The 14,407-nt window shown below is 37.4% G+C and overlaps 1 protein-coding gene across 1 annotated transcript in view; it reads left to right on the forward strand.

Moving 5' to 3' along the window:
- Positions 1 to 605: 605 nt before the first annotated feature.
- LOC136866828 (glutamate receptor ionotropic, kainate 2-like) overlaps positions 606 to 14,407 on the forward strand; it is a 127,743-nt gene continuing 113,941 nt past the window's right edge. The window contains exons 1-4 of the mRNA XM_067143932.2: positions 606 to 681; positions 4,097 to 4,240; positions 8,443 to 8,630; positions 12,449 to 12,606. Of these exons, the coding sequence (XP_067000033.2) occupies positions 606 to 681; positions 4,097 to 4,240; positions 8,443 to 8,630; positions 12,449 to 12,606 (566 nt within the window). The remainder of the gene's footprint in view (positions 682 to 4,096; positions 4,241 to 8,442; positions 8,631 to 12,448; positions 12,607 to 14,407) is intronic.

Here is a 14,407-nt window from a genome sequence, read left to right on the forward strand (position 1 = left end):
AGGCATCCGTCCGACTTCATCTCCATAGTGAATTTCATTTTGTCTTCATTAGCTCCTCAGCTGAGGTTGGCAACAATAAGGGTATGCGACTGTTAAAATCATATCATATAATTTAATCTTGCCTCATCCCCAACCCTGTATCAGGAAACAGGTCTAAGTTGTAGACATACATGCTATTCCATCATGAAGATAAATTTATAAGCCAAAGTGGCAGCTATGATTCAAATTTAATGCTCTGCTGAACTTATCTGCTAAATTTTTCTTTCCAACAGAAATATGTTCATCTGCTTAGTCTTGCATAAATATTACATCGTCTAAGATCTTTGGATTTAAGTAACACTGAATGGATGGTTGCATACTGTTGACAAGCAGAGAAGTGGAGAAGCAAGAAAAGGATCTCCACCCTACTGTAAGTTAACTTCAGTGTACAAAAAACTCATAGATCATATTGTGGATTGATAACTAATCATTTATCTCTTCCTCTTGGGGATACATGTGTTTCTCCTAGTACCAGTTTCAAGTCTGGATTTAGGAAATGGCTGAACAGAATATTTATCTCTATTTTTTCAGCTGTAGCTGAAGAAATTTGCTAAAGTTTGTGTATCATGAAGCTGATTCTGATTGGATTCCTATGTTCCTGTGCCACAGCAGTATTAGCTGCACCCAAGATTGTACAAATAGGTATGTAATCACCATGACAATATCTATAGTTGGCTAGTTGAAATAATATAGGTGGTCCTGTGATTTTGAAGGTTTTAAGATGGTAAACACATGTCCATTAGGGTAAAGAATAAGAGTTGCATGCCTCTAAATTTTCAATGATTGATAATTTGAATGCATACTCATTGATATAAATATTTGTGCTCCTTTAAAACACATCTGACAGCTGTGAAAGATGATATCTACAATGATGGAGAAAATACAAACACCTAAAACTTTGTGTGGTAGGGTAGCGCATTTACATTCATTGCACCTCCGTCACTTATATAGTTTGAATGAGAAATCTGCTGTAAAGTGTATGTGAAGTGATGACAAGAACTTGAGAGGCATGATTCTTTAGTGATATGCATGCCTATAAGGTACACAAGACATCTAAAAGTAATTAGCAGAGTCTGAGAGAGGTTATTTAATCAGAGTGAGAGAGACAGTGTTTGATGGCACCTGTCATTTAAGGGATGTTTCAAATTCTCAGTCATATTGCATTGGAAGCAATAGACAAGCAAATTTTTCCATACATAGTGGATGAGATCTGGACATCCTCAACAGACTATCAAGTAGTATGACCATTTGATTGTCAGACAGGATCAAACAAATCCAAAGACTTGCTTGTTTGCCATCCAGAGACATGAAGCAGCTTCTCTAGGCACCTTGTCACCTGAATACTAGAAAAAGTAATTTTATTTTGCTAATTTTCAGTTATTGGCAAGAATAGTTTCTTGTAGGTACATCTTTGCAAATCACTTTACAAAGCAATCTAAAATTATCACCTCACTTCTGCTATACAGAAAGATTAATTTTGCCATTGAAACAAGCACATTGAGTATTACATCAAGCATTATCATAATAAATTAGTGGTAACTTACATCTTATGTCTTAAATTAAAAATAAGGGGTTCTACATTGATAAAGTTGAGAAACTACGTAGAAAAACTGTAGAAAAAATCTTCATAAATTTTGGAAGTGAAGAAATATTTATTTTGAAATGAAAATAATATTTATGTTAAAGTTATTTAGAAAGACTGTAGAAAATAACTCTGATATTTTGAATTTCCAATTTTAAACGAAAGATATTCATTTCCATTAATTTATGGTGAAGTGTTTTCAAACGTTAAGATGAAAGACAATCATCTCATGAAATATTTTGCTTTGATAGTTTATCTACGATACAAATATTTCAAGCAGGAATAACAGGAAACATTACACGCCAATTCATAGTAATGAATAAATTGAATTTTAAGCACAACTGTTATTTCGCTCTGCATATGCCTCTCTGTACCTATTCTATAAGAACCGTCCACCCTTAAGTGTAGATTAGCATGCCCAGATCCCTGATCATTTCCGGTACAGTATGTATGTATTTTTATAAATAACCCTTTATTCACAGCATGCCCCATTACACGACAGTAATACTACATACTTGAGTAGCCTAATCATATTACAAATGAAACTTAATTATCTAATTACATGTGAGATACTTTCTTAATGCGATGGCTTTTGTGATGTACATAAGTAAACAACATTATAATGTAAACAAAATTATATCCTTTTTTCACAGTTTTTCAAATACAATTGAGTTTGTGAAACGTAAGAACTGTTTAAAATATTTTTTGACTAAGCTACTTTTGCTCACTGATCATGACTCTGTACCTAAAATATCTTTAATTAAAATGCTTCTTTCTCTCTCAAGTAATTCATTATGAAATAATAAATGGTCAACAGTTTGATCACTGGCATTACATGGACATATGGGACTATCTAAAATTTTTATAATGATGAAAATAAGCTCTTAATTTTCCATGACCTGTTACTGTTGCTGTTTATTTATTTATTTATTTATTTATTTATTTATTTATTTATTTATTTATTTATTTATTTATTTATTTATTTATTTTAATTTTTTTTTTTCATAGTAAGATTGAATCAAAGTACATATCTTGATGGGAGAATTTTCACTCCTTACATAAAGTCAAAGCTTATTACTAAGAGGTGATGAAAATAAATAAGAGAATAGAGCACCAAAGGCTTTGAAACTGTGAGAAACCAATTGGTATGAGAAACGGAGTAGATGTCCCCATTTGTCAGTTATTTTGGTTATCGGTTTGCTTAAATACAACAGGAGTGATAAACAAACCTAAAGTAGGAAGACTGGACTGAAGAAACAACAAAATAAATCAAAGTTTCTATGTATGTGGTTGATAATGAGACATATATTGTGTGGAAGAAGATATGATTTGATAGACTATAACCATTCATGGAAGATATATTTTACATCAGTTTCTAAATATTTAATATTTCTTTTAAAACATATTACAGTTTATGCCTGCCCGGCCATCAGATGATATAGATATAGATGTTGATTCCCATGGAGAAATTTTTGGAAATGAGACAAAGTCTCTCATACTGCATTGGCACTGCCGGTGGCTCTAAGTATCCTATGCAGTGGCCTCCATGGTATGCACTAGCCATGCGTCTTGGTGGGTGTGCTAATGTACCAACTGATGAGCCCAACTCAGCACACTGGGGCAAAATGCTGACAACCAGGAATGAGTTAGCTGGAAAATTTATAAAATCAATCAATCAATCAATCAATCAATCAATCAATCAATCAATCAATCAATCAATCAATCAATCAATCAATCAATCAATCAATACTGATCTGCATTTTGGACAGTCACCAAGGTGGCAGATTCCCTATCTGTTGTTTTCCTAGCCTTTTCTTAAATGATTTCAATGACATTGGAAATTTATTGAACGTCTCCCTTAGTAAGTTATTTCAACCCCTAACTCCCCTTCCTATAAATGAATATTTGCCCCAATTTGTCCTCTTGAATTCCAACATTTCCTTCATACTGTGAGTCCAATAATGGACCAGCTACATTGGTATTATAAATTTACCCATTTGGGACAAATATTTTGGATTCCCTATAGGAATCAACATCTATAAGTGGTATGTTCTGAGCTGTCAGTGGAGGGATGGCGTGGAATGACATCAGTAGATGAATAAGTTTGAGTGATGTCTTTAAAAGTAGAAAAGATCACAATATGAAGATAAAGCAATTGATTGATTGATTGATTGATTGATCGATTGATTGATTGATTGATTGATTGATTGATTGATTGATTGATTGATTGATTGATTGATCTATACTAGGAACTGTCCAGCATTGGCTTTAGTGCAGGATAATGGAAAACCATTCTCAGGACAGCCGACAGTGAGGGACCAGCCCCTTTCTGTCTTCTAAATTAAGAGCTGTAGAACCACGGTAGAGTCATGGCCGCCCTTAAGTCTAAGTGACGATTATTAATGACAAAACATGGTGTGCATGTATTATGTATACTGAAAGTATAAATATGGTCTATAATTTATTCTGCCGCAGGTGCCCTGTTCCATGGACCTGACAGTCAACAAGAAATAGTATTCAAATATGCTATTGAAAAAATCAATACTAACAGGTCACTGCATCTTGTAGAATTATCTGAACGAGTGAAGGAGCATGACAATTTAGAAGTTCATGTAACAAGTAAGTAGAATATAATTTACCCAGTGTTAATTATGTATGAGCTTTAACACTTCTGTAATAAATTTAATGAGGCTTGAAATGATATCTCCAGTTTATCTTTCCAAAAAGTAAGTTAGGATTTGTTTACAAGAAACATTGAAAATGCTCATCATGGATTACTGAACATTTCATTTCTTACAATCATCATTTAAGTGTCCGACTCGTTGGCCGAATGGTCAGCGTACTGGCCTTCGGTTCAGAGGGTCCCGGGTTCGATTCCCGGCCAGGTCGGGGATTTTAACCTTAATTGGTTAATTCCATTAACCCAGGGGCTGGGTGTTTGTGCTGTCCCCAACATCCCTGCAACTCACACACCACACATAACACTATCCTCCACTACAATAACACGCAGTTACCTACACATGGCAGATGCCGCCCACCCTCATCGGAGGGTCTGCCTTACAAGGGCCGCACTCGGCTAGAAATAGCCACACGAAATTAAAATTAAAATCATTTAAGTGTCCGACTCATTGGCTGAACAGTCAGCATACTGGACTTCAGTTCAGAGGGTCCCGGGTTCGATTCCCGGTCAAGTCGGGGATTTTAACCTTAATTGGTTAATTCCAATGGCACGGGGGCTGGGTGTATGTGTTGTCTTCATCATCATTTCATCCTCATCACGACACGCAGGTCGCCTGCGGGAGTCAAATAGAAAGACCTGCACCTGGCGAGCTGAACCCGTCCTGGGATATCCCGGCACTAAAAGCCATACAACATTTCATCATTTTAGTAAAGATTCCAGATTCTTCGTATTAATCCCTAACTTTGGTAATATAAGTAGATTCTTATTATTGATCAACAGACCTAGAGCAGGAAAGTTCAGCTCCATACAATTGTGAAACATCTGCCTGATAGATAGGTACCATAATAGATTCCTGGAAGTATCTTGCATTCACTTTCATGGGTTTTATTAACCTCGCGTGTCATCAACATACCTGCATAACTGAATCCTGTGATAACTATAAACCCAAAAACTGTAATAATAATAATAAGAATAATAGCATTGATTTTACTACTTTTACAGTTTTCAGAGGTGCCAAGGTGCTGGAATTTTGTCCCACAGTCGTTCATTAACGTGCCAGTAAATCTACTGACATGAAGCTGACGTATTTGAGCACCTTCAAATACAATTGGACTGAGTCAGGAGTCAGCAGCCAGGACTGAACCTGCCAAGTTGGACTCAGAAGACCAATGCTCTACTGTCTGAGCTACTCAGCCTGGCTGAGGGAAACTGTCCCAGCAATGTCAAACAGAGTAGCTGTGCTCCTAGGCATTGATGTCATGGTATGCAATTGCCCGAATGTGACCACTAATAGTGAGATGAACGTATGATTCATCCATTGTTCCAATTGTCTTTCATTTTGACCCCGCCAGGGGCTTTTCATGCAGTTTCCTGCAGTTTGTCTTACGTTCTGCAAGGTGGTATACATGGGCCTTACATATATGCACCTCAACCTGAGGTGCTTACAAATGGTTGTGTTACAGGCAAGGGTGGCAAATAGTATCTCAGGTGGTGGTGGTGATTACTGTTTTAAGAGGAAGTACAACTAGGCAACAATCCTCTATGTAACACTAATCAGAGAGAAAAAAAAAAAATGGAAGGGATCCAACACTTCAAAAAATGAAGGTATTGGCCAAAGAAAGTCAAGGACCACGAAAGACATGAAAATGAAGGACTCCCTAGGCCTTAAATGCTCTAATACCATTGTGGTCAGAAAAGAACAAGAGTTGCCCAAGGGAGGTCAGATAGGATAGATGAAAGTGAGGAGCCTGGCACAAGTAAGTGGAAGCAATGCCAAGACTCAGCTAAGGGCCCCATAATTGCCAACCCATGCTCCCAAGTTCAGAACCCCTGGAGCCACTTTTAGTCACCTCTTATGACAGGCACTGAATACTGTAGGTGTTATTCTACTGCCCCCACCCACAGAGGGTGGTGGCATCTCAGGGCCATATCACACTGAGGCAGTGGATTTTCCATTTCTGGATCATTCTGGGTACCTGCTCCACTGTGTTGATCAGGTTCCACTTTCATACAAGAGCTTCCTTATCATGAGCCTCAAGGTGCCAGTGTTTTACTCACTGCTGGCCTCCCCTCCAGCATCGTCACCTCTCACCCCCCACTCCCCTCCTGAAATCTCAGCCTTCATTGTCACATTATTATTATTATTATTATTATTATTATTATTATTTTTTTTTTTTTTTTTTTTTTTTGCTAGTTGCTTTATGTCACACCGACACAGATAGGTCTTATGGCGACGATGGGACAGGGAAGGGTTAGGAGTGGGAAGGAAGCGGCCGTGGCCTTAATTAAGGTACAGCCCCAGCATTTGCCTGGTGTGAAAATGGGAAACCACGCAACACCATTTTCAGGGCTGCCGACAGTGGGGTTCGAACCTACTATCTCCCAAATACTGGATACTGGCCGCAATTAAGCGACTGCAGCTATCGAGCTCGGTATTATTATTATTATTATTATTATTATTATTATTATTATTATTATTATTATTATTATTATTATTATTATTATTATTATTATTATTATTATTATTATTATTATTATTGAAATATTGTGGATCACAGAGGTGAAAGAATGTGCGGGCATGAATGGATGGATGGATGGATGGATGGATGGATATATGAAAACTATTCTCAGGACAGCCGACAGTGAGGGACCAGCCCCTTTGTTTGAGGGCTGAGCTTGAAGCTCCCAATTACAATTTTTACCTGAGCAATACTCCTCCTTTAAATCAATAGTCAAGGAGATGGATCTCCCAATTGCTTTTACATCAACAGGACGAGCATGATTTCTCTATCAATTTACACTTTACAGGCCTATCATAGGCACAACCTACATTTAACAAAATTAAACAGTATTCACTGCCTTATATGCTCAACAGTCTGATATCTTTAACATGAAATGAATGAAATAGAGTTTAACAGGAGTAACAAGTACCCATTCTACATGGCCTTGAGTAAAAACAAAAGGTTACAGTTACTGGCCCCAAAACCAAAATGGTGAGGAGGCAAACACTTGTGCTCCTTATAAATGCATAAAATCCCATTTAGGCTTATGGCCCAATGTTATAAAGGCTAAGCCTATACTATGGAGGTGACTAGATGGAGGAAAATATTTAAGTTACAGAAATTACAAGATAGAAAAGGTTATAAACACATAGTCACCTCAAAATCAAGTTGAGAGGGAATACAAGAGGGTACCTCACTGTCTGTTCCCCAATTTCAGTTAAGTTCTTTTGACTAGTTTGAAATTTACATTTAGAGTTTGAAATTTACATTTTAGGAAACAAATTTATCTTACTAAAGATCTGAAATATTCCCCTCAAGTTAGCTTTGAAAGACTATCACATTTTGAACTGGATCTGCCATTACCTTCAGCTGTTGGACCTCCCGAAGATGGATGAGGCGGCCCCTGCCTCCGTTATGAACACACTCTAGACTGGAGCGATCACTAAGACAACCTGGTCCAAAAAGTGCCAGCTTCTATAGCAGAGGGGAAGGTTCCAGAAAACTCTGGGCCAAGGGCCTGACACACACCCAATTCTCATTGGATAATCACATAAGTATCAACATTTTGTCATTGGTGAATACAAAATTTCTGATTGGCCAATGCCTTAAGTTGGTGGGAAGAGACAGAAGTGTTGATAACATTTGAACATCAAAAACAAACACTAACCATTCCAGTTTAGGAAACCTTTGCATACAAAATCTGTCTAGAATTTTAATAGTTTCATCTTTACACCAAATGGCACAACATAAGTTTATAGTAGCGGCATCTGTTGAGAAATGTTCAAACTTCTTTTACTAGTTGTTGCAAGGTTTATATTTCAGATGGCATTCTCCAAGGCGCTTAATTTAAATGCGCGGGGTGGGTGTACCTCTGGTACAATTATTATTCAGGATATTCTGTTAGTTGCATTGCCTTTATTTGGGTCACCTCTATAGAATCAAATTTTTACTATGCCACATTAATTATTGTCGCTTCAATTACTTCAAGAGCAACTTTCTTAGTGTACTTGTTGGTAAGAGAACATATTTTGAAAATTTATGTCCTCCTACGCCTTAAAATGACCTCTCAACATTATTTCGTAACATATATTGGAAACACAACTCTATAATAATAATTTCACTTTGTTGTGTCCTTACAGTATGTGATAAAATGCTGGCTCAAGGAGTATGGGCAATATTTGGGCCTCAGTCTAGTTATACAGCAGATCATGTACAGTCCATATGTGATGTTAAAGAAATTCCACATATAGAGACTCGATACGATGTGAAGCATAAAAGACATGATATATTGGTCAACTTATATCCACATCCTAGTGCACTATCTAAGGTGAGTAGGGCTAAAGTTTTACTTCATTAATTATAATAACTGAAGCTGTTTGTGGTTTTTAGAATAATTGTAAATAACGTACTTATTTAAATACTAAGAACTTGGAAAGACCTTTGTGCAGGCCCTACAAGTGTAAGTTAAAGGAGGGTGACTAGATTTATCAAAGAGAAACTGAGACATTTCATAAATTTAAACATAAAAAGAGGGAAAAGGCTGGACACATAAAGTACAAATGATTATGAAATGAAAAACAATATTTGACTATCGACAATTACTATGAAAAGTTTTTAAAAGTTATGGCTACTTACTGATGTGATTGTTTATAAACACACACAAACAACCTGCAGAATATGAGCTACTGGTTTCAGAATGAGAAACATTGTATTTTTCTGAAAGTGAATTTCTTTCTGGATCAACCCTCCTCTTATTATTTAGATGATGACTGAACAAGTTGCTGTATGGTTTGGGTCAGGTAGCTACCAGCTTGCATTAGGGGGATAGTGGGTTAAAACCCCATTGTTGGCAGCCCTGAAGATAGTTTTCTATAGCTTCCCATTTTTACACCAGGCAAATGTTGGGGCTGTACCTTAATTAAGGCCCCGGCCACTTCCTTCCCACTGCTAGTTCTTTCCTCTCCCATCATTGCCATAGGACCTATCTGTGTCAGTGCAATGTAAAGCAACTTGTAAAAAAAATTTTAAAAAATAGTCTAGCCAGGTTACATCACTATGGCAGTAGAGTAGACCATACAGCTAGCTCCTAAACTCTAAGTGTCGAGTGGCCGTATATAACTCAGCTCCTTAAAACGGCCATGGTTCAGTTGTACTGCGCTCAAGGTTATGCAGTTCAATCCTGGCAATGTTAGTTGCTTAAGAGTGCATAAATGTGAATGAATCATATCAATAGATTTACTGGATGGATTTACTGAATGGAGTTACTGGGACCTTAACTTGAGAATGGTCATGGTGGGTCACTATGACCCCCATGCTTATATTTCTGTTAGCCCCACCACCACTAACAGTGACACTATAGCCCACCTATTCCTACCTTTCTAACTCTTATCTCTCTACATTCTGAACAAATGGAATTATCCATGCTGGTGCTCTCTCTGCAGATCTTTTTAAATGTGATGGTGTGTCAGTTTTTGAAAGCCACCCCTCACTTGCTGCAAATCCTTTAATTCCAAAAGACTGCACAAAAGACTTGACTTTTTCCTTCAACACGAAACTGCCCACGGGAATGTTTTGTCCTCTACACTGACGAATCCACTTAAGCAAGCACTTCTCAAGATGGGGAAATTCACCCTGACATAACCTTTTTTTACTTGCACTTAAGGCACTTCTGGTGACGCGATCTTTGTTTTTCAAAATCATCAACAATGTTGATGGTAAAATGCCGAACTTTTTGGCGACATCTTTTTTTAATTGTCCATCCTCCACAGCGTGAATCACATGCATTTTTCAGTTATAGAAAGACACTTGTTCTTTTTTTGAACTCATTTATATACTTAAAAATAACACAAATCAAACATTAACTGTACTGTAACACACTTTAACATTTGAAAGAAGACTGAAGACTGTGAACTCATACATCTCATTATTGATGTAAACAAATGACAGCTCTGTGCATGATAACAATACTGTAATAACTGACTTCAAATTGTAGAGAGTAGGGAAACCCGACTTCAGTTTATAAAATGTCGGCGAACAAGATGCCATTCCTAAAACTTCAGATTACCAAAGGGACCAAATCACATTGATTTTTTTCAATTTATTGAATATTTTTCAAGAGACAGAAAAAATCTTCAAATTATTGAGAGATTAAAATTAACGAGTGTCAAGTTATCGAGAGTCAGCTGTAATAGTATTCACTTAACATTTTGATTTTTATGTCATCAAGGAATGTCATGTTAATAATACACAATTGTTTCACATTGTACATGCTAGTCTCAGTGTTTTCCTTTTCTTTATATTATCCATCAATCCAACTTCCTGCTATTAACCTCTTAACATAGCAATTTTTATTGTTAAAATGGACTTTTACCGGGCGAGTTGGCCGTGCGCGTAGAGGCGCGCGGCTGTGAGCTTGCATCCGGGAGATAGTAGGTTCGAATCCCACTATCGGCAGCCCTGAAAATGGTTTTCCGTGGTTTCCCATTTTCACACCAGGCAAATGCTGGGGCTGTACCTTAATTAAGGCCACGGCCGCTTCCTTCCAACTCCTAGGCCTTTCCTATCCCATCGTCGCCATAAGACCTATCTGTGTCGGTGCGACGTAAAGCCCCTAGCAAAAAAAAAATGGACTTTTTAATGAAAAACAGTGACAGTGGTAACAATGAAAGTAATTTTGCAAACTTAACAATGAAATATAAGCCACTGAAAAATTCCTCTTTTAAAATCCCTAGTATACTCGTGATATTTTTATGGGTTCTTCTTTTAACTTACATGTAAAATAAATAACACAGCACTAAATAGATGGCAAGTAAGATAACATGACACTCAGTGCTGTATGAGAAAGACATTGTTCATATGTTTGTGGCTGTGTGAAATGCCCTAAAACAAGGATCAACTCGCAATGCTACATCACACTCCTGACACACATACCTGGATTCCCTTCATGCCTTCTTCCCTCTAGCATTGTGCACACAGAACTATTAGACTCACTAAACTCAGTGTCAAACTCTTCTTCACTCTCCACTTTCACCTAACAGATGAAGTACACTTAGATGGCAATAAATGCGGAAAGTCTGCGAAAATGAGCTGCCTGAGTCACCGACATCCACTATGGTTGAGTCAGAGACATCTTTTGGTAAAAATAGGAACCTGAAATAATAATTTTATAAATATCTGGCAGAAATACTGAAAAACAACAAGAAACAAGTATATTTGGGCCTTTAAATTAGGTACCAATCAGTGAGCGACATTCCTGAGTATACTTGGGTATGTATTTTATATAAATATATAAAATCTCGAGTATACTCAGGCTTTTATGCTAAGAGGTTAATTACAATATCTATACTATTAACGTTGTCAGGCAGAAATGCTTTTGTAGTTTTCTAACTACTGTGATTCAACATTAATACTACCATGCTATGAACAGTACGCAAGAATTAGTACTGTTGTGATTGTTGTAAACTTTCTTCAGACACTGCTTATTCATTGTGCAGTTGCATTGTAATAGAATACTGTAATAGTTCATATCTAGTCTTGGGTTGAGTATAGGAAAGCTACTCTGTTTACTTCCGTTCATCATAAACCTGTAACTGAGCTGTCAGTCCCTCTGTCCCTGAAGGTCCCCCCCACCCCCACCCCTTCCACTATCCTTTTTGCAGATTACAGAGAAATAATGCGCTGAGTGAGTGAAGTAGATAGAGGCCGACTGATATTTTTGGAATGTGTGCTATGCGGAAAGACATCTGCATTTCAAACCCAGCGGAATTCTCCTGACACGTTAACAGTACCTTTCCACTTCTATCCCTTTCCAATCTTGTCATCGCCAATATCCTGTATGGATTAGTGTTACATTAAACACATAGCAAAAAGAGAAAAAATAATTCTCTGACTTTCCTCTAACCATTCTTCTCTCATTGCCATAAGATGAATGACCTGCATAAGCAGAAACGTATCAAGAAGAAGAAGATTGCCATAAGACTTATCTGTGTCAGTGCAATGTAAAGCAGACTGTAAAAATAAATATATATTATAGTATTTTTATGACACATATTGCACTTTGTTGAACCATAAATTTTGAATACTGTAATCATTCTTACAGAAACTGAATTTACCAGAAATAATAATCTGATATTAAAATTCTTTCAGGTTTACTTGGACTTGGTTCATGCATGGAAATGGAAATCTTTCACTGTTATATATGAAGATAATGATGGACTCGACAGAATATCTCTATTATTGAAACTGAATAAAATGAAAGGATACACCATTGTAGTTCGGAAGTTGAATAGTGGTTCAGATTTCAGGTAAAATATATTACGATTTGTGGAAGGCATCTAATCTTAAATTAACAACATGTGAGAAGTGAGAATTTGAAAATGCAAATTAAGTCAAGAATGCTAAAAGATACAGTACCTACAGTATAAACCCAACCAAACCTCATGGCACAACAGTCGCTAAGGGCCATGGCCTACCAAGTGACTGCAGCTCAGCCTGAAGGCCTGCAGATTACAAGGTGTCATGTGGTTGGCACGATGAATCCTCTGGCCGTTATTCTTGGCTTTCCAGACCAGGGCTGCTATCTCACCTTCAGATAGCTCATCAGTTGTAATCACGTAGGTTGAGTGGACCTCGCACCAGCCTTCATATCCTGGTAAAAGTCCCTGACCTGGCCAGGAATCAAATCCAGGGCCTCCAGGTTAGACACATGCACGCTACCCCTACATCACAGGGCTGGCACCGCATCTATAATACTGTAAAATAACAATAACTGTACTAATATGTAAAAACTCCAATTTTATGGTGAGCACCCTGTATATAACAGTAGGTGCTGGTATAATTTATGTCAGTGCTAGTGACTGTCTTGCTTCACCTTCATTTTTCCCATATTCCATTCTCCACTGGCCTCCTACCATTACAGATTCAACTCAATGTGTTGAGAAAATTTTGTCTAATCTGGAACATTTCATATATGAATGAATAAATAATGATGCCTTTTTGGCTAGACTTAGTGTTTACAGTACACTATTTTTCCTGGTGTGGGCTAGAACAAATTTGTTACTTTCATTGACCTGTCTCAGTCTCATCCCTGGCTTTGACAATATGAAAGTAACAGAGGTATGAGCAATACTAGTAATACCATTCTTAATGCAACCAGTCCCTGTTATTGCTCTTAGAGTTGGTTGATACATGCATTTCTGTGGGCTTGGAAGACTGATATGTAATAGCAACTTCTGGCTCGGTGAGAAAAGCAACGAAAAATTACCTCACTCCTCGTTACCCTAGTACGCCTCTTTAGTGACACCTCCAGCTAAGCTCTCAACATTCAAACTATATGGTGGGTGTGATTTAGCTCCCTAGTTTTAAATGTCCATAAGTATTTTGTTAACAAATATTTTCACACAGAACAAGTTGTGGTCGGATCTCAGGACCATGAGAATGTGTGTACCACACTAAAATAATACATATGCTCCTGCGTTGTTGACCAAATGACGTAAATGTATAGGAATGTCATCAGTTGACTTCTGCAGAAAAATATGAGGTACCTTTCCAAGGAACACTGATTCTCTCCTCTAATTCATCCAGAGTACATGGCTTTGTTTGGTACACTTCTTCTTTGGCCCAATCCCACAGAAAGAAGTCACAGGGGGTGAGGTCGGAACTTCTAGGAGGCCATTCATATGGTCCTTGCCATCCTAGCCAATGTCCAGGATAGTGTTCATCCAGCCAGTCACGAATGATTAAGGAAAAATGAGGTGGTGCTCTGTCTTGCTGAAAAATAATATCAGCAGAATTGTCTCATTATGATCACTGGCCACACATATTCATTCAGCCTCTGATGATACCAGTCGCTGTTCATGATGTCTCATAATATGAATCGACCAATGATATGATCTGTGATGACACTGCACCAGATTGTCAATTTTGGTCAACTCTGAAATTTTTTAACTGACATTCTTGGATTTGTTTCTGCCCAATTCAATAATGGCAGTCATGTCAATTGATGAAGCTCCCAACATGGAAAACAGCCTTATCACTCCAAATAATGTTTCTGAACACATCTGGCTAATTGTTATGCAATGACAACATAATTTCCCCATATTCCAT

The sequence above is a fragment of the Anabrus simplex genome, chromosome 3, assembly GCF_040414725.1.
Source record: "Anabrus simplex isolate iqAnaSimp1 chromosome 3, ASM4041472v1, whole genome shotgun sequence".
Lineage (NCBI taxonomy): Eukaryota > Metazoa > Arthropoda > Insecta > Orthoptera > Tettigoniidae > Anabrus > Anabrus simplex.